Here is a 26,152-nt window from a genome sequence, read left to right as displayed (position 1 = left end):
CTCTAAAGGGTTGAGCATCACCCAACAAAATGAGGTTCTGGTGTAAACAGGACCCAATAACCCACAATTAAACACTTTAGTGGGTCTCCCAGCAACTCTATAAAGAGAAGGCAACACCCTAGCTACAAACTTTGACCAACAACTTAGTAGGGAAAGGCCCCCGGGATGTATGGCGCGCTGCTGGGTCTAGCAACACAGCTATACTCAATAGCCTTGGGTATTGCTACGTAGCCATACCCAGCACCTTTGTACCCAAGACCCAAAATGGCTTTAGGTGCAGCACCGTGCAGGATCAAAATAGCTACAGTATAAGCAATCTATGCCACACTACTTAGGGCTTGGGCATCATTTAATATTGGATTGGTTAGGGGAGAAAATTGCATGATTTTTTTATAGGGTTATCATTGTCTTAAATAAATTTTTATTTTTAGGTTAGTGCTTATTTTGTTACCATATATTTTTATCATATAATTAAAAAAATATATATTTTATATAAAAAAAATTAGTAAACTCAACGGAGTCCATGACATGATTTGTTGGGGGACTGAGATTGATTTAATATGTCATTGTCTCAGTAGTTTTTGTTAAAAAAGTTATCATCTTGAATTTTTTTAAAAAGTTAGGACATACTTTTACCAATTATTAAGATTGCATTTGGATTCATTAAATCAATCAATTTAATTTGGGCTAACTTCTGCGCAATTTAGTTTGAAACTCGAGTTTGCCAAATAGCTGCATTGCAGGATCTCAAAATTAACCTATTATATAAAGTTGAATAAAACAGTTAAAAAACACTTCATGTTCTTGATATTCTTTTTATATTTTATATAATTTATCCAGTCCGCGATGTAGTGCAAACCAATAAACTACTGTGTTATAAGCAAGACATAAAGTTCAATGTTCACAACCAATATTATATTGGAATTTTCATAATTTGTTACTCTTTATTTTCTCTTGTTGTTTAAAAAGTTGATTTTTTTTTTAATATTAACTCATAATATGTTTTTCTCATGCCATATCTTTTTAGAGGATGATACTAATTATTGAATTTTACTGCTAACTTTACATAATGTTGACATGCATATAAAAGGAGAAAATAATCTTTTTCAAAGTAGCTCTGTAATTGTTTTTAGTTTAAAAAATGAACACTTGAAATTACCTTTCCTTAACAATTTTTATTTGACTAAATGATCAATCATAAATGTAATAATTTTTATAATTATGATTTTTTTGAGTTTAGAAGGTTAATTGGTCAACTTGTTTACAATGGAAGAGTTAGATTAATAAATTTGAATTGAATTGTTATTGTAGGAATTTTTTTATATTAATTTTGATTTTTTTCTTGTAATATCACACATCTCTTTTTTTTTCAATATAAATTTTGTTTCCTTTCATATATATATATATATAAACGTGTAAAATAAAATTAATAAATTTTGCCACTAATTCGAGCATGGTTTCCTTTGAGCTGATGCTGCCATCCATAACTAGCAGCGTGCAGCTGATCGCATACAATTTTTTCAACTTGGAAGGGCATTAACGTCATTTTCTGTACCGAAAGTAAAAATAACACGCAATACGGAAAGAAAGACAAAAGCTTACACTGTAGAGAGGCAAGAGAAGAGTACCACTGAACCACTGCACTGATCCTTTCTATCACAAATTCTCAATCAAGAAACCAAACACAAAGCCATGAACACGAGCTTCTCAATGGGAATCTCTTATCTTTTACACACTCACTTCTTCTTCTTCTTCTTCTTCTTCTTCCCAACCTCTTTCTTTTCATGTGAAGAAGAACATCAATAATAATGAAATGACCGGGAGGAGGAGAGTGGTTTCTGCTTGTATGGGTCAAGAGGATCCAAAGGACATTGTTTTCAGCAAGAAGAGAGCTGTTCTTTTTTGGGTATTTCAGTTCTTCCTTTCTTGCAACTCAGGGCCAGAGCTCTTGAAGGTCTTGTTACAAGTGAGTTTAATTTCTTGGTTTTTGGTATTAGAGATATGGAGTTTTGTTCTTCATTTTTTAAAAATTGTTGTACATGGCCAAATGGGTTTTCTCTTTTTATCCCATGTCTTCAATTAGTGGATAACAAGTGGTTTGATGCGAATGTGCTCTTGCTGTCGATTATTACTTGGTTCTTGTCCTGTATGTGGTCTTTAGCGCAATTGCGTGAAGCATCTTGCTTTGCTACCTACACCTTCCTTTGGGCGAGGTCAGATCTAGAGAGGAATTTTATGAATATATATCAAGAAATTTTATGTATTATAGCCTTTAGTTTATTGTTGTTTTTCCCGAGGATCCTACCGAGTGCAGGACGCCAAACCCACATGGGTCCTGCACCAGGCAGGACGTAAAGCAATTGTTGGCCTACACACACTTTGGGTCCTGTTGATGGGTTAATATTTTTCAATTTAGTCCTTCTACTTGTCTCATGTTACTTGAGTAAGTCTTTCCGTTCATATGCAGATGTTAAGTATTTAGTTGACTTGTCAAATGAAACCCATCGTTTAAGTTTTCTCTTGTAAATAGGATTAAGTTGCTATTAATTAATACTAAATTTTAATTGTAAAATCATGATAAATGAAAGACTTATTTAAATAACAAAGTACATGTAGAAATATCACATACAGAAAAGAAAATTAATTTAATTTAGGGGAGATAACATTAAAAAACAGCGAAAGGAGAGTAACTTTTGATTTAATTAATCACTTTTAAAGACAGTAAGCACATCACATAGCCATATATGAAGGGGAAAAGGGAAGAAAAACATTCTTCATATGATCTAGTGGGGTCTGTCCAGTATACCACACTGTTTTTCTTGTAGTACAGGTGGCAGCTCCCTAGACAAAGGGGACCATTGCACGCTCGCTGTTATGTAACTGAATGAAAAGGCCTCCAACTCTCTGAATCAATCCTCTCCTCGCACTATAACAGTGGTGAGAAGAGCATATGTTTTAAATCGTTTTCCTTTTTAGTTTCTTTCCTTTTCTCTCTAGCTATAGACTGTCTAGAACAGTGCAATGGTGAGAGAGAATAGGATAAAATAACAATAGCTCTGTTTTTAAATAGCTAGAAACATCTAATTAAACTGAGTTATGGCCTTGCTATTTTAGCTTACATCGAAGTTTTTTTTTTGGAGGAGGCAGCGACAGCATCTCTGATTCAGAGAGTCCTCAGCAAAAGATTTCTGACCGCCGATACAAGGAGGACTTTGAGGAGATTCATTGTCCGGGTAAAACTTATGTTGTTCTTGTTTTTTATAGTTTGGTTGTTTGTAGAATATTCTTGTTTATTTTTTTATATATAGATCATGGTACATATGAAAGAGTAATGAAGTGTTAACATAAACTTGATCATATGGAATATGCAGTAAAGAAAATCAAAATTGGTTACCATGACAGAGAAGTGATATTAAGGTATCTCTTGTTTTGATTTTATCTGGGGTGTGTGTTGTGCTGTGTTGTTTTATTTCCTTTCATGGTTGATTATTACACACTAAAAAAAATCTGTTATGTTGTAATGTGCAGAGAAGCATCTACTCATGCTAAGATGCATCACAAAAATATTGTGCGCTACCATCAGGTATTTTTTGTGATGCATCTGACCATGAGTAGATGCTTCTCTGCACATTACAACATAACAAATCTTTTAGCGTGTAATAATCACCCATTAAAGGAAAGAGTTATAAAAGCTAACCTTAAAATAAAATAAAACAACACAGTACAGCACAACACAACACAGATAAAATAAAAACAAGAGATACCTTAATATCACTTCTCTGTCATGGTAACCAATTTTGATTTTCTTTACAGCATATTCTATATGATCAAGTTTATGTTTACATTTCATTACTGTTCCATATATACCATGGCTTATGTACAAAAAAATAAATAAGAATATTCTAAAAATAGGCAAACTATGAAAAACAAGAACAACGTAAGTTTTACCTAGACATTTAATCTCCTCAAGAAAATGTCTTTTAGCTGTATTTTGGGAGGGCAGAGAGAGGTTATGTTCGATTACATAGAACATGCCTTCTAAACTCAATTGAAAAAAGAAAAAAATACAGAGAGAGAGAGAGAGAGATCAGAGATCTAGAATATTGAATACCAAACTCTGCAAGATCTAGACCAGCAGAACTTGAGCCATGCATGTCATGAAGAGTTGTTTATACAGATGGAGTGCTGTCCAATGTGAGGTGATATGCATTTCTTTTATGTGCTTCTCGTTTTATATACAATCGCTTACAGTAATCTAATTTTGTCACCAAGACTTTTCATGATCTGCTTTCTACAAAGACTAATCTCAAAAGACGCTTCTTGATGGCCAGACAAATTGTTGAAGGATTACGCTTCATCCATACAAATCAATTTGTTCACAGAAACCTTGCCACAAAATACATTTTTGTGGGAGCTTCCCAGGACGAGAAGGGGATCAAAATAGAAGATTTCGGAATTAGTGAACAGTTTAAATTTGAATGTGAATCTACTTGATCAATCTTAGCTTTTATTGTTCCAAGTTGATTGTTTATTTCTTATTAATTTTTTTTTGGCAACGGCATTTTGTAAGAAAAGTAAAAAAATTCAAGTTGACGCTCAAGGAAACAAAACTTAAAAGGCTCCTGAGGGAAAGGGACCCATCGATGCAAAAGCAGAAATATACAGTTTATGAATTATTGTGTTCATGCTGCTGCACCCTCACAATATCCGGCACAGAAAGAAAATAGAATTTAGATAAATTGAAAAGCATAGAATTTTCGAATGATTGGGAAAATGAGCGGTACAAATCTCTTATCCGGACATGATGTCTGTAAACCCTGAAGACCGTCCTTCTGCTGAAGAAGTTTTGCCCTGAGTTCAGGTAATATATTAACCAACTCCAAGGGCATCGTCAACTGTATTTTTTTTCCAACCTTTTATAGGACTGTCATTTTATTTTCATATTTACTTCATCAAATACTAGCTAATATCATTCTTTGCTTTCATCAAAGGATCTCTCTCTCCTCTTCGAGTTATGCTCGTTATGCATGCCTGCCCTACGCCTGTCAGTTGGGTTATTGAAGTACAAGTAACTGCACTTTTCATATGACATTGATTCTCTATTTATGATAAATATGTTTGGCAGTGCAATGAGTCTGTGGAAGGCAATAAAGAAGAGCAGGAGACGAGGAAAAATGTTGATAAGGAGGAGATTGAAACTGTTGGAGAGGATGGCGCAGAGGAGGCTTGAGCTTAGGCGATAGCAGTGAATTAGGAATGTTCAAAGCAGGGTAAAATTTCAAACCCAAAGCTAGTTGTATGCAGTGCAGAGCAACTTCCTAAACTTGAAGTTTGATGCATTTAACTAAACCTCCATTTTAGGAGGAACAGCAGACAATATCAGCGTACAATAGTTTCAGCAATCCATAATATGTCTGTTTCCTCCTGGGTGCTTTGTGCAGATCAAAATGCTTGCCATCACAAATTTTACTTCAGGGGGGCTGCATGGCAGTCAAGTGTTCAGTCTGATTGTCGAGCAGTGAGGTGCTTCATGTCTGTCGGAGTGCCATGTTGTTTTTATCAAAGTGTGATATGTTCAAACACTGCAACAGAGGCAAAATGATGTGTAGCAATTCATCTCATGTGGCAAAATGCCTCAGCAGAATTATTTTGGAAAGCATGACTGATGGTTATGAAAGTGAAAACCAATTCTGTTCGTATATCCTAGCTCTTTAAAACCTTATCTGTGTATCTCTTTAAAAGAATAAGGGTCGAATCAGAGGAAATAATATTTCTATGAGGATTTGAATTAAAGAGTTCTCCTTGCAAAAGATCCTTTAAGATTTAATGTTCTTCTCTAACTGAAAGCCCATACCCTCAGGTTACCAAGTAGAGATGCCCTGTACGATGATTTGACAATGGCTATGGCATTTGTTTTGATCATCTGAACTTCACCAAACGGTGCTTAGGCTGATGGGTGAAATTTTTTAATGTGAGCATATTTAATGTTGCTGCAGTATTAAAGGTTATTGATAGGTTGCCTTTTGTTATCCAGATGGCTTGGGCTGATCTAACTTTATTGCTGCAGGTCATTTGCAAGACTGATGGGTAAAAATGAAGATATTAGGATAGTAAAGCTTTTAATGCAACGAAGCTTGTCTCATGGTGCATCAAGTCCCACATTGTCAAAAATATTGGAAGTACTTGTTGACCATTTCAGTGAGTGGCATCCTCTTTCCTGAACATAAAAAAATTGCAGTTTTGATTTGCATGCCAGTCTTTTTATTCCCCCTTTACACTTCTGCCTCGCTATGTTGAACTTCACAGACTATTTAGAAACTTCAATTCTCAACTGTTAAGGTTCACAATAGGAGGGGTCCCTGATCAAGCTGGAAAACCTGTGCTTTTAGGTTAAAATTTGGTGGGAAAAAGGAACTTTAGGTGTTAAAATTTGGGTCTGAAGGAATTAAACTATGTTGCTGTTTGATAGAATGAATGCTGCAAACATTTGCAGAATCCAAATCTGCATGGAAACAAGGGAAGAAATGATAAGTTTATGCCATCACAACTAGGACAAGAAATCAGTCACACCTTCATTCAAGCTTCAAACATCCTGAAAATTGTTGTTAATTGACATTCTATTAGTTTGAAAGCATTACATTGACACAGAGGCATAACATTTTTAATTCTTGGTTTGACCTCAACATTTAAATAGAAAATGCAACTGCACTACTTGAACAAACAAATCAAAGACCAGAAATGAAAGGTTTCGCGACAGCATATAACTTTGACTTTTTAAATTTTGGGTTGTGCTGCTTCTTTCTCCAGCAAACCTGGAATCTACCATCATACCTTTGGTCTTTTGGATAAGAATTCGCATACTGAAGCTGAAATAGCTGCGACTTGACTTAAATGAGCAAGCAAGGATTATTTGGACGAAATGGACATTTAATTGTTTATGATCATTCCTATTTGTTGGATAGGAATTTTTAATGAAATAATATTGTTGTTTGCAGTGGAACTTGTTTATGTTTTTCTTCTTCTGTGGATAGGAAACGGAGGCCAACATGCACACACACGTTTGTATGTATTTGTTCCATGGCGGATCATTAATATTGTCTAGTTAGTCGTAACCCAAATCCATGTCAGTCTATATTTTGAAGAAATGGTTGATTTTTCTTCTGTTGATTGATATAGAATACAAATGCCGAAGAAGTTTGTATCTTAAACAACAAATTAAGCGAAGAATTAGCAGTTTTAGTTTCCAGCAAATTAATCAAACCAGCACGTCAATTCAAAAAATAGAATGCAGAGCATCAATGCAAGACAGCTTTCCTGAAGTTTTAGATTCCATAACTAGCCATGTCAGAGAGCTCTGATAAATAGTTTTTATAGAAAGAGTGCTTGCAACTGGACTATTAACCACAATTATTATCAAATTTCCTCAAAACAGCATAACAGGGAGAGTAGAGGTGTACAAAATGCTGGCCCGATGATATTTTTAATCCGCTAGACAATGTAAAAACCTCTTCGGATTTGTTGGATTTAAGATCGTAGCTTAAGACCATGGTAGGGTTTCCAAGAAAAATAATATCAGAAGCTGGATGAATAGCATATGTATGAAAATGGAAGCCTGAATTACGCACGTCAGGATATTTGGACGTCAAGGAGTCCATTGAGATGCGATGTGTGAGTTTCCAAAAAGGATCACGTTTGCAGCGGTCTTCCAAAAGCCAAATGGAGATCATCAATCCAGACTCGTCATGATTTGAATAATACAAGCTTCCTCTAGACATCCCAATGAATCCATGGCAGTCAGCGGCATTCTTGTGCGGGAGTTCAATAGCCACATCGCTCGGCGCATTTAAGTCAAACCTGATGAGGTAGTTGACGACGAAGGATAGCTTGTAAATCATTCCATCCAAATAAATAGAACGCCTGATACAATCATACTTATCTGCATCAGCAGCAGCACGAGGAAGTTCGGTGGATAACATGACCCTGCGCCTAACCCACTTTCCGGTATCGGAAGAAAATATATCCAACTTTACCAGGCAAGAAGTTTTTTCTTCCAAATAAATAAAGCGAACAACTTTGCAGTGAGGATCATAGGCAATTGCAGCGGCGAATGGAGCAGTTCGTGGACGGGGATTAGGAATTGCAATGCATTGTCTGGTAGTGGTGTTGCAAACAAAATAATAATGCGGAAGATCCTCTCGGCGCTCTCTTCTAACAAACAAGAGCAACCCATTACAACAATCAAAATAATGATCAGAAGAAAGCATGAAGGGCAACATACAAGCATACGAATCCACAAATCCATCAGTCTGGCCCACGCAATCATGGACATCGGGATAGCTAGCATATGCAGCAAAGTATCCCAACCCACCAATTTTTTGAAAAGAACAGAAGAACAAAAGGCCAGAAGGATGGGCTGCCGCGGCGGCTGAGAATAGCGGGGCACAACATTAGATATGAGACGATGCCATGCTTTTGAAACAATCTTCAATCTCATCACCACCTTTACTGGTAATCGACATAGAATTTCAACTATCATGTCGTGTAGCAACTGCACGGCCATTGTAAATTTAAAATAGGATTTCAGGCAGCTAAATAAACAAAGTAGAAGTTAACAAAAGTTCCAATAAAAACAAACTTTATTTATACTTGCAATCTCCACTGTATTCTCTCGGGCTAACCCTAGCCGTTGGAAAATTAGAAATTATGGTTCTGAAATCAACTATTCAGGAAATATACAGTAATTATGTTTGAGGTATAGTTGTGATTGTTTTTTAAAGTGTTTTTACTCTAAAATATATTAAAATATTATTTTTTAAAAATTATTTTTGACATCAGCACTTCAAAATAATCTAAAAACACTAAAAAAAATTTAATTTGAAGCAAAGAAAAAAATATAAATAAAATTTAAATTTTTTCAAAAATATTTTTAAACACAAAAACAAAGAGAAGTGTTTTTTATGGATGTATTTGATAATACAGTTAAAACGTTGTTTGTTTAAAATTTGAAAAAAATTTGTTTAAAATTAATTATTTTAGGTTTTTTTTTATTTTAAAGTATTGATATAAAAAATAAATTTTAAAAAATAAAATATTATTTTAATATATTTTTAAGTAAAAATACAACTCAAAACGCGAATTTAACATATTTCAAATATGATGTATTTATTTTTAAAAAATATTAAAAAAATTATTTTTTAATAAATTTAAATTAAAAATAAAAAAATTATTTTAATATATTTTTAAATAAAACAGAATCTCGTACGTACACCTAGAAGCTTAAGCTAAAATTAACTTTTCAAGTTTTGCCGCCAATCAATCATCCTCCTCTCTTTCTCTGCATCTCTCGGCCAAATCCAAATCCAAAAAAAAAACAAAAAATACACAAAGATTGTTGTGAATTTGAAAATGACATCAACAGTTCCTTTCCAAATAATCGACGACGACGACGTAACTTCTTCAATTCTGTTTCCTTAAACCTCCAATCCACCAATCAATCTTTCACTAAATCCTCTCTCTCTAACTTCACTCACTCTGTTGCTTGCAGGAATTTGATTGGGAGGCAGCAGTCAGAGAAATCGATGCCGCTTGTCAAAGAGCAAATAACCCTTCATCTACTACAATTAATCAAGCTTCTTCTTCCAATTTTACCCCTCCCGTTAATATTCTTAATAATTCTTCTTATTATTCATGTACAAAGACTGGGACTTGCAAGCAATCCACGCTCGATAAGTTTATTGGCAGAGCGAATACGCCGGTGAAGCCAACGGTTGAGGTCCGACATCATCAGGGTAATGGCATCATCAACAGTGATGGGAGGCCGTGTTGCGTTGAGATCGATGCCGAGGCAGCTAAAACTTGGATTTACCCAGGTCTTTATCACCTTTTCTCTTTCAATGCTTCTTTTATTAATTTAGGGGGGGGGGTTTAGGCAAAAAAGGTGTTTGTGAAATTTTGGGTTTTGAAGGAATAATTTTATTGTTTTTAGAGATTTTTTTATTTTATTTTCTGGATGATAAATATGGCTATCGATTCTTATATTGCAGTCAATGTACCTCTCCGGGAATATCAATTAGCTATAACAAAGACCGCATTATTTACAAACACATTGGTTGCATTGCCAACTGGGCTCGGAAAGACGCTTATTGCTGCTGTTGTTATGTATAACTACTTCAGATGGTTTCCTGATGGTAAATCTCTCTACACAAATGCTTCAGTAAATGCACAATTTTTCTTAGAACCCAACTATAGTTTGAACCATAAAATGTGTTGGTTAATCGATTCAATCGGGTTCGGTTTATTATTAAAATAATTTAATTTAATTCGGTTTATTTTATTGTTAAAATAATTGTTATCAGATTGATCTTTTGTCAATTCAATACAATTTAATTTGGTTTTTACTATCAATTGCATGGATGTTTCATCATATCTTGTAGATTTGATGGAAGGCTATCGGTTAGGGAAAAAATCTAGTGGTGAGTGAATTAGTACAATGAGTTAACTTGAAAGCAGTTAATGCCGTGGGCTTCCTATGTTTGATAGGTTTGAATGTTTGATAGGTATGATGTGTATTCGTATTTCATTGCAGGTAAAATAGTTTTTGCTGCTCCTTCTCGACCGCTTGTGATGCAACAAATAGAAGCATGCCATAATATTGTGGGGATACCACAAGTAAGATGTTGAATATAGTTGTCGATGGAATGCTTTGCTTACATATTGGTTTTCGGTTGGGAACTTTAGTTTGTCACGGTTATTGTAATAAACTGATTGCAGGAGTGGACAATTGATATGACCGGCCAGGTATGCCCTACAAAAAGGGCATGTTTTTGGAAAACTAAACGAGTTTTCTTTGTTACTCCACAAGTGCTGGAAAAGGATATTCAATCTGGTAATATTCTTAGTAACGCCATAATACTCCTAACTACAATAAGGTTACACCTTAATATATTTTACATGGAAACTATGTGAACATAAAATGGTTATGATATGTGAATTTTTCGAGTGAATAAGAATTTTGTTAAGGAAGATGGAAGACTTTGTTTTTTTTTTTTCATACAGAATATGTGAAAGTATATGTCCTGAGATTTCCAGCTGTCCTTGCATTGTATTTCTTTTGTTTATTCCATCAATAGTTTTCTCAAACGGAGCAACTTTCAGGAACATGTCTGGCAAAATACTTGGTTTGTTTGGTAATTGATGAGGCTCATAGAGCATCAGGAAATTATTCTTACTGCGTAGCAATTCGCGAGGTTTGTTGCTCTATTTTCTGTAGTTTTTGTTGTTACTGGCAATAAATTACTGGTTTGAGATACTGTTTGATAATCTTGTTTTGTAGTTGTTGGCCATACCAGTGCAACTGAGAATATTAGCATTGACTGCGACTCCAGGATGTAAGTTACAAATAATCTAATTAGGTTCGTTATAAAAGTAGCCACGACATCTGAAAACTCTTATGTTAAATGCAAATTGTTTAGCAAAACAGCCGGCTGTCCAGCATATCATTGATAACTTACAGATATCAGCTCTTGAATATCGTAATGAAAGTGATCCTGATGTCATTCCATATGTTCATGACAGAAAGATTGAACTAATTGAGGTATGGTCTGCTATGGCTGTTTGAAAAATTATTGTTGGGTATTCGTATTTACCAATGAATTTGACATATTCTATGAAATGTTACTAGGTTGCATTGGGGAAAGAAGCTGTTGATATTAACAAACGGCTATTGGAAGTGATACGTCCATATGTGGCAAGGCTTTCTACACTTGGACTTCTCCAGAATAGAGACTATCAAACAGTATGACTTGATAAATTACAAATTCGTTCAATTTTCTTCATTGTGTTAACTCTAGTATGCTAATGTTACTGCTTTCCTTTATTCAATAAATTCTCAGGCAATAATAACATTTCTTTCAATGTACATTTTAGAGTGTGGTAGCTCTATTATCACTGTTATTTATCGACTGAAAGGAGTTATAGTAAACAGTATGGATGACAGTTTCTCTTTAGGGCCTCCTCAGGCTTCATTAGCTATTTTAGCCATTGATCTAATAGATTTTCAACCCTGAAAGTGCCACAATGGGCAATTAAAATGCCCAACAATTTCATGAATGGGAGCAGTTAGAAAAGAAGGAAAATTAGCATCTATTTGGAAATGTAGATCAGTTTTACATGGTACATTAAGAGGGAAAAGAAAACAAATGAACTATATTATTCACTGGTGATGACCCCAAATGTTTTCTAGACATCCATTTTCAACATGAATATATACCTCCAAATATCATAAAAATCAGAAAGAAGCTAACTATTCAAATTTATGCAGTGAAAGTTATGTTTAGATTCCATAATTTAGTGCCATGCTTGATTCTATGGTAACTTCGTTTATCTTAAGTAAAAAGTCTCATTATTGACTTTGAGCTAATTCAACATGCCATTGTGTTTTTTTCTCTGCTGCTCCACTCCAAATGAGCACTACTTTAATAATTTTTTTTCTATGTTGGACTAATGTTTCATTTTTAATAATAAAAAATTCCTATGATATTTTATGCTACAATGCTATCTACCTTGTTCTGGTCATTGTTTAATGAAACCACAACTTCTTCTGGTTTTCTTACTTCGACATCAAAATATGACAGTTAAGCCCGCCTGATTTACTCAACTCAAGAGATAAATTTCGCCGAGCACCTCCTCTGGACCTTCCCCAGAACAGATATGGAGAAATTGAAGCTTGTTTTGGAGGTCTTATTACTCTTTACCACATCCGTAAGCTCCTTTCAAGCCATGGAATAAGGCCAGCATATGAGATGCTGGAAGAAAAGTTGAAACAATGGTATCTTCTTGTGCATTCTCTACTCCAGCACTGCCTTGATCATTTAAACATTAGTTTCCATTGGTCAATTTCTGCTTTTCATTGAATATGAAACATCATCAAAATGTTCTTCATCTTCTGACCTTAGCAATCTAAAAGTGTGGTATCTGTAACGATGAAATGTTTCGACGCTAGAAGATTATGTTGTTTAGCTTTTGAAAATTGTCATTGGAGGGGAGGCCATCGAGCTTTCTTGTATGGACTTAGGGTTCTCTGAGGATTTGAATTAAAGAGTTCTCCTTGCAAAAGATCCTTTAAGATTTAATGTTCTTCTTTAACTGAAAGCCCATACCCTCAGGTTACCAAGAAGAGATGCCCTGTATGATGATTTGACAATGGCAATGGCATTTGTTTTGATCATCTGAACTTCACCAAACGGTGCTTAGGCTGATGGGTGAAATTTTTTAATGTGAACATATTTAATGTTGCTGCAGTATTAAAGGTCATTGATAGGTTGCCTTTTGTTATCCAGATGGCTTGGGCTGATCTAACTTTATTGCTGCAGGTCATTTGCAAGACTGATGGGTAAAAATGAAGATATTAGGAAAATAAAGCTTTTAATGCAACAAAGCTTGTCTCATGGTGCACCTAGTCCCAAATTGTCAAAAATGTTGGAAGTACTTGTTGACCATTTCAGTGAGTGGCATCCTCTTTCCTGAACATAAAAAAATTGCAGTTTTGATTTGCATGCCAGTCTTTTTAGCCCCCCTTTACACTTCTGCCTTGCTATGTTGAACTTCACATATTATTTAGAAACTTCAATTGTCAGCTGTTAAGATTCACAATAGGAGGGGTCCCTGATCAAGCTGGAAAACTTGTGCTTTTAGGTTGTTTTTTGTGGAAAAAAGGAACTTTAGGTGTTACGGACAAAATTTGGGTCTGAAGGAATTAAACTATGTTGCTGTTTGATAGATCAAATGCTGCAAACATTTGCAGAATCTAAATCTGCATGGAAACAAAAAGGAAGTTCATGCCATCACACCTAGGACAAGAAGGCAGTCACACCTTCATTCAAGCTTGAAACATCCTGAAAATTATTGTTAATTGACTTTCTATTTGTTTGAAAGCATTACATTGACATAGAGGCATAGCATTTTTAATTCTTGGTTTGACTTCAACATCTAACTAGAAAATGTAACTGCACTACTTGAACAAACAAATCAAAGACCAGAAATGAAAGGTTTCGCAACAACATATAACTTTGACTTTTTAAATTTTGGGTATCTGTTGCTTCTTTCTCCAGCAAACCTGGAATCTACCAGTATACCTTTGATCTTTTGGATAAGAATTTGCGTACTGAAGCTGAAATAGCTGCGACTTGACTTAAATGAGCAAGCAAGGATTATTTGGATGAAGTGGACATTTAAATGTCTATATGCATTGGTGTAGGATTGTAAATATGGATTTTGAAGAAAATAATTATTTTTTTCTTCAATGAAACTTGTTTATGATCATTCCTGTTTGTTGGATAGGAATTTTGAATGAAATAAGATCGTTGTTTGCAGTGGAACTTGTTTATGTTTTTTCTTCTTCGGTGGATAGGAAATGTAGAGCAACATGCTCTCACATGTTTGTATGTATTTATTCCATGGAGGATCAGCAATATTGTCTGGTTAATCGCAACTCAATTCCATGTTAGTCTCTATTTTGAAGAAATGGTTTTACAGTTTCGGTAGATTTTTCTTCTGTTGCCAAAGCTCAACAAGGTTGATTGATATAGAGCCAGTCATTTTAGGATCATCAAGACTCAGTTCCGAATTTATACTTATGCTATTAATTTTACTTTCTAATGAATTGCTAGTTTTTAATCTTGAATTTTATGTCTTGTATTTCATTACACTTGAAAGTTTAATTATCTTCTGGTGAATATGATTGTCAAACGTGTGGTTGCAGAAACTAAGGATCCACAAAACTCAAGGGTTATAATTTTCTCCAATTTTAGAGGAAGTGTAAGGTGAAAAGAATTTCTTAAGTTCATTTTTACTGTATTGCTTTATTCAATATTTCTAAATCTTTTATTGCACATTCCTCGTCTTAGAAAAGTTTTCCTCGGGGTAACTATGTTGTTATTTAGGGATATAATGAACACATTAGCAACCATTGGAGATCTGGTTAAAGCAACTGAGTTTATTGGTCAAAGTTCAGGTTTGTAGCTCTATTCATTTTTATTTTTATTTTTATTTTCCTTCTCATTTATTCTTTCCAAAAGGAACTACTGTCTTCTTTTAAATGCTGCAATGTGCCTTATTTTGTTCCTTTCCTTTTTCTTATGATTTATGGAATTGGATTGAACATGATAATCTATGTCGCAATCATTTATGAGAAGTTAGTTACTGATAAAGTCATGCAGGAAAAGCATTGAAAGGCCAATCACAGAAAGTTCAACAGGCTGTATTGCAGGTATTTATGTTACATAGTATTTTCTAAGCTGCTTGCATTCACTCACTTCAATTGCTCACAGAAATTTCGAGCTGGGGGATACAATGTAATTGTTGCAACATCAATTGGTGAAGAAGGCCTAGATATCATGGAAGTTGATCTTGTAGTATGTTTTGATGCTAATGTATCACCATTGAGAATGATTCAACGCATGGGAAGAACTGGAAGGAAGCATGATGGACGAGTTGATATCCTTTGTCATTTTCATTTTCACTTTCATTCTGAAGACTGTAAAACTGTTTGCTATTACAGTTCCCTACGTTCCTTTCAATTAGATCCTTGACAAAGTTTCACTAGTTTTAGCTTGTGAAGGGTCTGAGTTGAAGGGTTACATGCGAAAGCAAGCAAACAGCAGGGCAATAAAGAAGCATATGCATAATGGGGGGATAAATAGCTTCAGTTTCCATTCTAGCTCAAGAATGGTGAGATCTGTTGGAAATTTCTCTGGTTGTATCCCTTGTTGTTAATACTTTTATCTTCTTAAGCTAGAATTCTGTTATGTTTGTTTCAGATTCCTCATATTTTTAAACCAGAAGTCCAATTTGTTGAGCTGTCAATTGAACAATATGTTCCTCGTGGAAAGAAAGTGAAGGATGATAATACCATTCAGACACCAGTTTTCAAAGAAAATCTAACTGTTGCAGAGACTGCTTTACTTGCCAAGTATTTCCACCCCGGAAATACCTGGACACCATCTCTGATTGCCTTTCCTCGTTTCCAATCATTTCCATCCAGAGTGCACAGAGTAATGCATTCTCACCGTACAGAGATGCTGATTGACTCAATGCAACATTTGCAAGATCTAACATTTACTAGGGAATGCGGAGCTTTCTCTGCTGAGGTTTCCTTTCAAGCTTGGTTTCTTGACATTTTTTCTCCTTAATGTTGGATTCTATTGTTTATATGTTTGTATAATGGTTGTAGGATGAAGCCTCTTCACGTAAGTGCTTGGAAGCTAACCCTGTTCAAGAAGGGGATAATGTCAATGAAGGTAATCATCTTTTACAGCTCAAAATGCTTGTACGCCAAACATGGTAGTCAATTAGCTTTTTGCAGTTTGTCATATAATATTGGCCAAAGTGGTACAGAAAAAAATGATGCAGTTAATTGTACAAATTTAATTAGTCGAAGGAGGTATATATTTAGTTTATGCATTCAAGGAGATCTTTAATCTTTATATGTTCATTCAAGACATTTACATTAATCATGCAAAACTAATACTGTCATAAGAAATGGATTCGGGGGCCACAATTAAATCTCATATGTGTTTGCATGTTTGCACGCTTTGACTATTCCCTTTTCTGTGGATGTACATATATTACCTGGTTTCTGCATTTTTCTGACCATATGCCTTTTTTTTTCCTCTGCATGGAAATTTACCAAGTCTTAAAAATAATTTTTACTTCTAAAAAGTTCAAATTTAGGAAGGGAACTTCTTTACTTGTGATGCCTAATATCTAAAAGGCCCATGCTAAGCTGCAATTTTGTTTTTCATCTGGTGTATATGCTTAAGCTCTTAAAAAGATGTTGCAGGTCCAGTGACATGGGACAATCCTACAAGCACCAAATCACAGGAAAAAGTAGTAGATTCTGAAGAATCACCCATACAAACCTTGAGACCTGACAACAAGCACAGTATGCTGGATCTTAACAAACTATGTCGTCCAGCTCATTCCTATCTGTTTGGTTCAGATTATGTATCTGTAGATTCTCTTGGGAAGGTCCTAATTATGTCTGTCCCATTATTTCCTTCCGAAGAAGCAACACATTCTAAGGGTCAAAGTTCCTTAAATCAAAATTCTTGCTGTTGGAAGACTCCAGGTCAAAAGGACGAAGAATTAACCACCCCACACAAATCCTCTATGGACCTGACAACTTCTGAGACACAGTACAAAATGAATGCCACTCTGGCAATATCTAGATCATCTAACTCTATTTCCCAGCAAGAGAAAACATTGGATCTGATGGTGACAATTCCCGAGGCTCCAATTTTGAAGAGAAATCTACCAAATGAAGAAGATTGTGCCAGCAAGTCTCTTGATGTTTTGGGAATCAAGGCATCGTCTCTGCAGGCTGATGAGTTCAATAATAATTTCAAAGATTCTGAGCTGAGCCCCCGATTAACAAATATGATTCAAAGTGGTATTGTTCCAGAGTCTCCAATCAATGACAACGGTCAGTATCTATCCCAAGAATAATCTTTGTAATTCAAACATCAACAATCGAAAACTTTGCTTAGTTTTAACTGCTGTGAAGAATGAATAAACTTATCCAATGACTTGGATTTTGCAGGACTGTTAAATGATGAAGGAACAAATGAATTTATTGTTCAGGACCTCATTTCACCCACGAAACTGTGCACTGAACTGCCGTCAAAATTACAGAGTTCACAAAAAAATGAAACTGTCATGAATAGTCATGATTGTCAAATAAACATTTCAGTTTCTCCGAGTAATAATGAAATTGAAACTCCTCTACTAAAGGTGAAGAATGTTGCAAGAAAAGGTAGATTTATGTTAATTTCTCCAGTGGTTGAGGAAACTGATTCTCCTTCGGCAAATCTTACAAAAAGCAGCAACAGTAAAGATTGGCTTTTGAGTTCTGGAAACAAGTTAGAAGATGTTGAACGAGTTTGCAAGTTCAAAAGGCTGCGGAAAGTTGGAGATATTGGGGAGAGAAAAAATTCAAAGGGCACAATAGAAAATTCTACAATCCCTATCAAAAACCTTAATAGATCCTTTTCAGGTACTAGTCCTAACCAAGTTAAGCATGGTGATGGGGCTTGTAGTCATATCTGTTGCATCTAGCTACCCATTCTGGCCATGGAAAAATATTTATCTAGCAAAGTAGGTCCGCCTGTTGTTTGTCTTGAATGGAAGCCTGAGTATGCTAAAGCTCTATGATTGTGAAATGTGTTGGAATCAAACGCAATATTACTATCAATAATACTAATCAACTTTCCCTGTGTTTAGGTAAAAAGAAGCGAGTTGGCAATGCCAGGGCCTTCATTGAGGAGGAAGCTGAGTAAGTTCATGTTTGAATGAAAAGTTTATGCTGCCAGACTTGTTTCTTGAACAGAATTCTGATTTTTCATTTATAACCATTAGCTGTTTTTCAGAAACTTTTTATTTATTTATGGACCCTATGATATAGATTCTATCATGCAAAGATGCCGAGTGAAGTAATTGTTTCCTAGAAATTGTAAGACACTACTGTTTTCTGAATGTTCATGTTGCCTTCTCTGCATTTTGGGTGTGATCAGAGTATCTTCGGAAGCTGAAATATCTGATGACGAGGCAGATGACCTGGGAAACAGTTCAAATGATGATAGTTTCATAGATGACAGGATAAATCCAACAGTGGCAAGTGCTGATTCCAAAGCTAGCAGAGCTGACATGATGGCAGTTTACAGGTTTTTGACTCCCCGTCAGTCTATCTCGTGCGCATGTCCATGTGTGTTAGGGCTTAATCTAAGATACACACACACACACTGCAGTATTGGAATCTGAAAGTTCTAGTTATCTGTCAAGCTAAGTTGCATGCTTCATTTCGTTTTCTAGATGGTTATTTTAATAATCTCTTCATATACTTTCTATTGGGATGAAACTGCTGAGTGTTAAATCTAATTGATGTCGTCATGCCACAGGCGTTCTTTGCTCAGCCAATCACCAATGGCAAGGGAATCTAGTTCTAGTGCCACCTTTACTCCTGATTACGGGGCGTCTACAAGTAGAATGAATGGAAGTGGGAGCTCCTCGGTCAAGACACCTCAAACTGATTCAGCCAATCAGTCTGCTGGAAGGGATTTAGGACCCTTCCAAATCAACCAAGAGAGGATCTCTGCAGCAAGGCCCTGTACAACCACTGATTTTAAGAGAGAGAACGAGACAAGATCAGAAACCAGGAAAGGAAATTTTAGTTTTTGTCAATCATCTATTCCTGTTCTGAACTTAGAGCAAAAGTTCTCTTCGCAGTCAGAGGTACCAGAGAAAGCATCATTCCAGCAAGGTCCGGCAGATGAAATTGATGCCAATGAGGACATATTCTATGATGATTTTTTTGCCACTCTTGATCTTGATGCTGTGGAAGCACAAGCTACATTACTTCCCAAACAACGATCAGACTTGTCCGTACAAAAGCAGGATGTGATTCTAAAATCAGACCTACAAAGTTCCCCATCATTTGATCTTGGGATATTGTAATGCAGTGAAAATCTGTCTAGTTCGCCTCATACCTTCAAAGAATTGGCGGAAGCAGGCATTTTGAAAATACTCTGGAAAGGTATAATCTGTCAAATAGTCCAACGAGAGATACGGCTGATTGGAAGTGTAGTATAGGTTCGTTTTAAAATATATTTTTATTTTTAAAAATTTATTTTTATCATCACATCAAAACAATTAAAAAATATTAATAAAAAAATTCAAATTTTAATCCAATGATGTTTATGTTTTTGTCTATAGACGAAGAGCGTGTTTGGTAGTGTGGTTGCGGATGTTTTTCAAATAACTTTTTGTGCCAAAATACATGTTAATAATGTTTTTTTATTTTTTAAAAATTATTTTTAATATCAACACAATAAAATAATCCAAAATGTATAAATTATATTAAATTTTAAAAAAAAAAATTAAATTTTTTAAAAATATAGTCGCAGCTGCGTTTACAATCGAGACAATCGAGACCGAACGTCTCTACCACTCTTTGACTGAATATTCATTCGACCTTGGTATGCTTTATCCTTTTGACACATGAAAGAGTTGGTCTTAGTCATCCTTGTACTTTTTTTATTTAAAAATTGGCTCCATCAATTTTTGACATCTAAGATAGATGAGATAAAAGACACTTTCTCCCTTCTCGTTTAATTTTTTATGACGTCATTATCTTATATGGTTTGGTATACCAAGTTAACATGGCTGTCCAAAAACGTGAAAGCTTTCTCAAATAATTTAAAACAACTATTCGTAGCTTTCATCTATAATAGGATATTTTATATGATGCATAATTTTATACTAACAAATATAAATTTTAAATATAACTATTGAATTAGACTATAATTTTGATAGAAGATTTTAAAGATCTTGTTTTTTTTAGAGTTAAAATTTTATAGCCATAGAATTTGGAAATGCCTTCAAATAAGATCTAGAAGTTATTGTTTACAATTTATTATATTTTCCTCGTTGGTAATAAAATTATGAGTTAGGGTTTTATGTAGCAATCCTATTCAATTTCAATTTTGTCTTTCTATCTTGCTATTTTTTTGTGTTTTTATTTGCGTTGGTTGGTATCAGAGCCCAAGAATCCTAGTGATTATTTGTTTGTTGTGTGTTGCTAAACGACCATGGTTGGAAGAGGACACAGAGTAGAATGTGATCAGATAGAAAAGGACGAGGAGAGGTTCCCTCTTTAAAGAGAAATATCTTCGAGCTCATGATAAAGAACATGTAGAGGCAAATTGTAGAATTGACTCATCAATTAAGAAAAAAGACCTGTGAGAACAGGGTCTGAAGTTGATTGTGATCAAATTGAAAGGTTGGGCTTCTACGTGGTATAGACAATTGAAGAAGTCTCAAAAAAGACAATGTAAATAGAAGATTAATGATTAGAAGAAGATGAATATACTAATGATTTTTATCAACCAATGGCTAATAATGATATGTTAGAAATGAAAGAGTAGTTGGTTGCCAGGTACTTAAGTGGATTAAGATGGTTCATCCAAGGTGTGTTGTGTTGTGTTTGCAATTTTTATGGATAATTTCAAAAGCTTATCATAGGGCTTTGACCATGGAGAAACAATAGGTTGCAAGGATAACTGACAAAGGTGGATTTTAATTTGACTAGAACAATAGAGAGGTGCGCATCAACAAATAAAAATCGCTTGTTCAATCTGAATAAGTAATTAAAAATCATTTTTTTTATAGTCATTTTAGTTCCTTTTCTATAAAGAGCATACTGAAATAAACAGTGATGGTTATGGTCATCTAACAACCAAGAAAAGGAAAATCTAAGGAGTGCCCTGGACATCAATACTTTCTTTTAAAATCCTATCTAATCAAAGCAAATATTTTCCTTTACTTTGATTACTTATTTGTTAATTGAATTGGTTAAATGACATTATTATTGGCTATTTTCCTTTATGGCAACTACTTTGATATTTTTAAAAGCTTTAAAAATTATCATAGTCTTTGTTATTGTGTCCAAAATTGTTGTTTGCTTGCATGAGATAATTGTTAAAGAAACCTTTTATTGCAATAGTTCATTATCTAACAACGACTTTAATTATAATTGTTTCATAAAGATTATCTAATAGTTTGATGGATTTGCATTTCCATTCCCTTTGAATCCTATGATGAGTTGCTTTCTAGGTCTTTTTGTTTATCGATTCAGTTTTTGTTTTCAAGTGTGGTTTATCTGTGGAAACTAATGAGTCTGATGTGTATGCAACTTCTTTTCTCTATCATGATTCAAGACAGGAAATCTACGTTGTTATGAGGATGATATTGTTGAATTTAATAGAATGTGCTAATAATTTTGATGTTTTGTTTAACTGGTTTTGTGTTGTTTTTGTATAATGAGATGATTCTTCTTAAAGATCTTAGTTGTTCCCCACCTATACTATGCTTAATTGCTTCTATTAAGTCAAGTCATGATTTACAAGCCTTTATTTATTACATATTTATTTTATTCTAGCCTATCTCTCATCAGCTATATTTGTTGTTTTTGTTGGCATTAGAAAATAGCTATTGTTGTGTTCCTGTTCTTAAAATTGACAGGTATCAGTTCACACACAAACAAAAAAGTTTCTAGTTTTAAAGTGTGGAGAAAAAAATAGGTAAAAATTTATCGTTGTATTAAGCTGCAAACAACTTAGATAGGTTACTATGAATATCATGTGACTATATTGCGATATAGGTGTTTTTTTTCTTGATTCTTTGTATTCCATGACTAAGGATTTCTTATTTGAGAGAAATAAAAATTATAAGTAGTCTTGTATCAGACAATTTAGATTCTTATAATGCTTGTTTTACTTTTGATTCTAATAATGCATTATTTCTTATGTTTTTTTTGTCTTTGTGATTGACATTGATTTATTATATATTTTAAACCCATATAAAATAACCAAGTGATACAAAAATCACTGCCATGTTTGGTTTAGCTAAATAAAATGATCATATTAATAACTGTAATTCAAGAGCACACAAGATAATTAATAAAAAAACTAAGAGTTAAGATATTTTTACCTGGATGCAAACTCGAACTACTATGAATGTTAATAGTATAGTGATGTTTTTTTCCTTTGATTGTTGGGAGACTCGATTATATTAAGGAGGCTTTTTTTTTTTTGCATCACTTTGTTCATTTGCTGACTTTTCTCCTCTCTTTTCTTTTTGACACAACAATTATTCATGTGTTTTTTTTACGGAGAAAAAAAGAAAGGGACTTAAAGAGAGAAGTTAGAATCAATGTTAATAGATCCTTTTCAGGTACTAGTCCTAACCAAGTTAAGCATGGTGATGGGGCTTGTAGTCATATCTGTTGCATCTAGCTACCCATTCTGGCCATGGAAAAATATTTATCTAGCAAAGTAGGTCCGCCTGTTGTTTGTCTTGAATGGAAGCCTGAGTATGCTAAAGCTCTATGATTGTGAAATGTGTTGGAATCAAACGCAATATTACTATCAATAATACTAATCAACTTTCCCTGTGTTTAGGTAAAAAGAAGCGAGTTGGCAATGCCAGGGCCTTCATTGAGGAGGAAGCTGAGTAAGTTCATGTTTGAATGAAAAGTTTATGCTGCCAGACTTGTTTCTTGAACAGAATTCTGATTTTTCATTTATAACCATTAGCTGTTTTTCAGAAACTTTTTATTTATTTATGGACCCTATGATATAGATTCTATCATGCAAAGATGCCGAGTGAAGTAATTGTTTCCTAGAAATTGTAAGACACTACTGTTTTCTGAATGTTCATGTTGCCTTCTCTGCATTTTGGGTGTGATCAGAGTATCTTCGGAAGCTGAAATATCTGATGACGAGGCAGATGACCTGGGAAACAGTTCAAATGATGATAGTTTCATAGATGACAGGATAAATCCAACAGTGGCAAGTGCTGATTCCAAAGCTAGCAGAGCTGACATGATGGCAGTTTACAGGTTTTTGACTCCCCGTCAGTCTATCTCGTGCGCATGTCCATGTGTGTTAGGGCTTAATCTAAGATACACACACACACACTGCAGTATTGGAATCTGAAAGTTCTAGTTATCTGTCAAGCTAAGTTGCATGCTTCATTTCGTTTTCTAGATGGTTATTTTAATAATCTCTTCATATACTTTCTATTGGGATGAAACTGCTGAGTGTTAAATCTAATTGATGTCGTCATGCCACAGGCGTTCTTTGCTCAGCCAATCACCAATGGCAAGGGAATCTAGTTCTAGTGCCACCTTTACTCCTGATTACGGGGCGTCTACAAGTAGAATGAATGGAAGTGGGAGCTCCTCGGTCAAGACACCTCAAACTGATTCAGCCAATCAGTCTGCTGGAAGGGATTTAGGACCCTTCCAAATCAACCAAGAGAGGATCTCTGCAGCAAGGCCCTGTACAACCACTGATTTTAAGAGAGAGAACGAGACAAGATCAGAAACCAGGAAAGGAAATTTTAGTTTTTGTCAATCATCTATTCCTGTTCTGAACTTAGAGCAAAAGTTCTCTTCGCAGTCAGAGGTACCAGAGAAAGCATCATTCCAGCAAGGTCCGGCAGATGAAATTGATGCCAATGAGGACATATTCTATGATGATTTTTTTGCCACTCTTGATCTTGATGCTGTGGAAGCACAAGCTACATTACTTCCCAAACAACGATCAGACTTGTCCGTACAAAAGCAGGATGTGATTCTAAAATCAGACCTACAAAGTTCCCCATCATTTGATCTTGGGATATTGTAATGCAGTGAAAATCTGTCTAGTTCGCCTCATACCTTCAAAGAATTGGCGGAAGCAGGCATTTTGAAAATACTCTGGAAAGGTATAATCTGTCAAATAGTCCAACGAGAGATACGGCTGATTGGAAGTGTAGTATAGGTTCGTTTTAAAATATATTTTTATTTTTAAAAATTTATTTTTATCATCACATCAAAACAATTAAAAAATATTAATAAAAAAATTCAAATTTTAATCCAATGATGTTTATGTTTTTGTCTATAGACGAAGAGCGTGTTTGGTAGTGTGGTTGCGGATATTTTTCAAATAACTTTTTGTGTCAAAATACATGTCAATAATATTTTTTTATTTTTTAAAAATTATTTTTAACATCAGCACAATAAAATGATCCAAAATATATAAATTATATTAAATTTTAACAAAAAAAAATTAAATTATTTAAAAACACAGCCGCAGCTGCGTTTACAAACGAGACCGAACGTCTCTACCACTCTTTGACTGAATATTCATTCGACCTTGGTATGCTTTATCCTTTTGACACATGAAAGAGTTGGTCTTAGTCATCCTTGTACTTTTTTTATTTAAAAATTGGCTCCATCAATTTTTGACATCTGAGATAGATGAGATAAAAGACACTTTCTCCCTTCTCGTTTAATTTTTTATGACGTCATTATCTGATATGGTTTGGTATACCAAGTTAACATGGCTGTCCAAAAACGTGAAAGCTTTCTCAAATAATTTAAAACAACTATTTGTAGCTTTCATCTATAATAGGATATTTTTTATGATGCATAATTTTATACTAACAAATATAAATTTTAAATATAACTATTGAATTAGACTATAATTTTGATAGAAGATTTTAAAGGTTTTATTTTTTTTAGAGTTAAAATTTTATAGCCATAGAATTTGGAAATGCCTTCAAATAAGATCTAGAAGTTATTGTTTACAATTTATTATATTTTCCTCGTTGGTAATAAAATTATGAGTTAAGGTTTTATGTAGCAATCCTATTCAATTTCAATTTTGTCTTTCTATCTTGCTATTTTTTTGTGTTTTTATTTGCGTTGGTTGGTATCAGAGCTCAAGAATCCTAGTGATTATTTGTTTGTTGTGTGTTGCTAAACGACCATGGTTGGAAGAGGACGCAGAGTAGAATGTGATCAGATAGAAAAGGACGAGGAGAGGTTCCCTCTTTAAAGAGAAATATCTTCGAGCTCATGATAAAGAACATGTAGAGGCAAATTGTAGAATTGACTCATCAATTAAGAAAAAAGACCTGTGAGAACAGGGTCTGAAGTTGATTGTGATCAAATTGAAAGGTTGGGCTTCTACGTGGTATAGACAATTGAAGAAGTCTCAAAAAAGATAATGTAAATAGAAGATTAATGATTAGAAGAAGATGAATATACTAATGATTTTTATCAACCAATGGCTAATAATGATATGTTAGAAATGAAAGAGTAGTTGGTTGCCAGGTACTTAAGTGGATTAAGATGGTTCATCCAAGGTGTGTTGTGTTGTGTTTGCAATTTTTATGGATAATTTCAAAAGCTTATCATAGGGCTTTGACCATGGAGAAACAATAGGTTGCAAGGATAACTGACAAAGGTGGTTTTTAATTTGACTAGAACAATAGAGAGGTGCGCATCAACAAATAAAAATCGCTTGTTCAATCTGAATAAGTAATTAAAAATCATTTTTTTATAGTCATTTTAGTTCCTTTTCTATAAAGAGCATACTGAAATAAACAGTGATGGTTATGGTCATCTAACAACCAAGAAAAGGAAAATCTAAGGAGTGCCCTGGACATCAATACTTTCTTTTAAAATCCTATCTAATCAAAGCAAATATTTTCCTTTACTTTGATTACTTATTTGTTAATTGAATTGGTTAAATGACATTATTATTGGCTATTT

At 34.3% G+C, this 26,152-nt stretch overlaps 1 protein-coding gene and 1 long non-coding RNA gene across 7 annotated transcripts; both read left to right on the top strand.

Moving 5' to 3' along the window:
• Positions 1-1,582: 1,582 nt before the first annotated feature.
• LOC133669314 (uncharacterized) lies at positions 1,583-7,000 on the top strand. Of its 6 annotated transcripts, none has more exons than XR_009833873.1 (7): positions 1,583-2,937; positions 3,148-3,417; positions 3,529-4,199; positions 4,332-4,861; positions 5,126-5,270; positions 5,442-5,971; positions 6,068-7,000. It is a non-coding gene; the product is annotated as an uncharacterized LOC133669314 (long non-coding RNA). The 6 variants fall into 6 exon arrangements; XR_009833874.1 differs by having other exon boundaries at positions 4,992-5,270; XR_009833875.1 differs by having other exon boundaries at positions 4,332-5,270; positions 5,442-5,692; positions 5,861-5,971.
• A 2,287-nt stretch (positions 7,001-9,287) lies between these two features.
• LOC133669008 (DEAD-box ATP-dependent RNA helicase FANCM) lies at positions 9,288-24,473 on the top strand. Its single transcript, XM_062089025.1, has 28 exons — positions 9,288-9,447; positions 9,545-9,869; positions 10,044-10,187; positions 10,586-10,668; positions 10,771-10,885; positions 11,155-11,246; positions 11,333-11,387; positions 11,472-11,593; positions 11,681-11,794; positions 12,633-12,826; positions 13,371-13,501; positions 14,759-14,819; positions 14,940-15,010; positions 15,216-15,265; positions 15,327-15,492; positions 15,599-15,726; positions 15,816-16,145; positions 16,229-16,295; positions 16,829-17,479; positions 17,597-18,049; positions 18,277-18,328; positions 18,567-18,716; positions 18,951-19,503; positions 21,664-21,734; positions 22,724-22,782; positions 23,010-23,061; positions 23,300-23,449; positions 23,684-24,473. The coding sequence occupies exons 1-28, from the start codon at positions 9,406-9,408 to the stop codon at positions 24,237-24,239; spliced, it is 5,037 nt and encodes a 1,678-aa protein (XP_061945009.1). The 5' UTR covers positions 9,288-9,405; the 3' UTR covers positions 24,240-24,473.
• Positions 24,474-26,152: the final 1,679 nt, after the last annotated feature.

This window comes from Populus nigra, chromosome 12 (genome assembly GCF_951802175.1).
Source record: "Populus nigra chromosome 12, ddPopNigr1.1, whole genome shotgun sequence".
Lineage (NCBI taxonomy): Eukaryota > Viridiplantae > Streptophyta > Magnoliopsida > Malpighiales > Salicaceae > Populus > Populus nigra.
Note: the sequence above shows the minus strand (reverse complement) of the source record. Positions and strands in the feature narration are given on the sequence as shown.

Coding starts and splice junctions, on each gene's coding strand:
- LOC133669008 (XM_062089025.1), top strand. CDS start 9,406: ATGACATCAACAGTTCCTTTCCAAATAATCGACGACGACGAC. Junction 9,448..9,544: donor AAATAATCGACGACGACGAC/GTAACTTCTTCA, acceptor TGTTGCTTGCAG/GAATTTGATTGGGAGGCAGC. Junction 10,188..10,585: donor CTTCAGATGGTTTCCTGATG/GTAAATCTCTCT, acceptor ATTTCATTGCAG/GTAAAATAGTTTTTGCTGCT.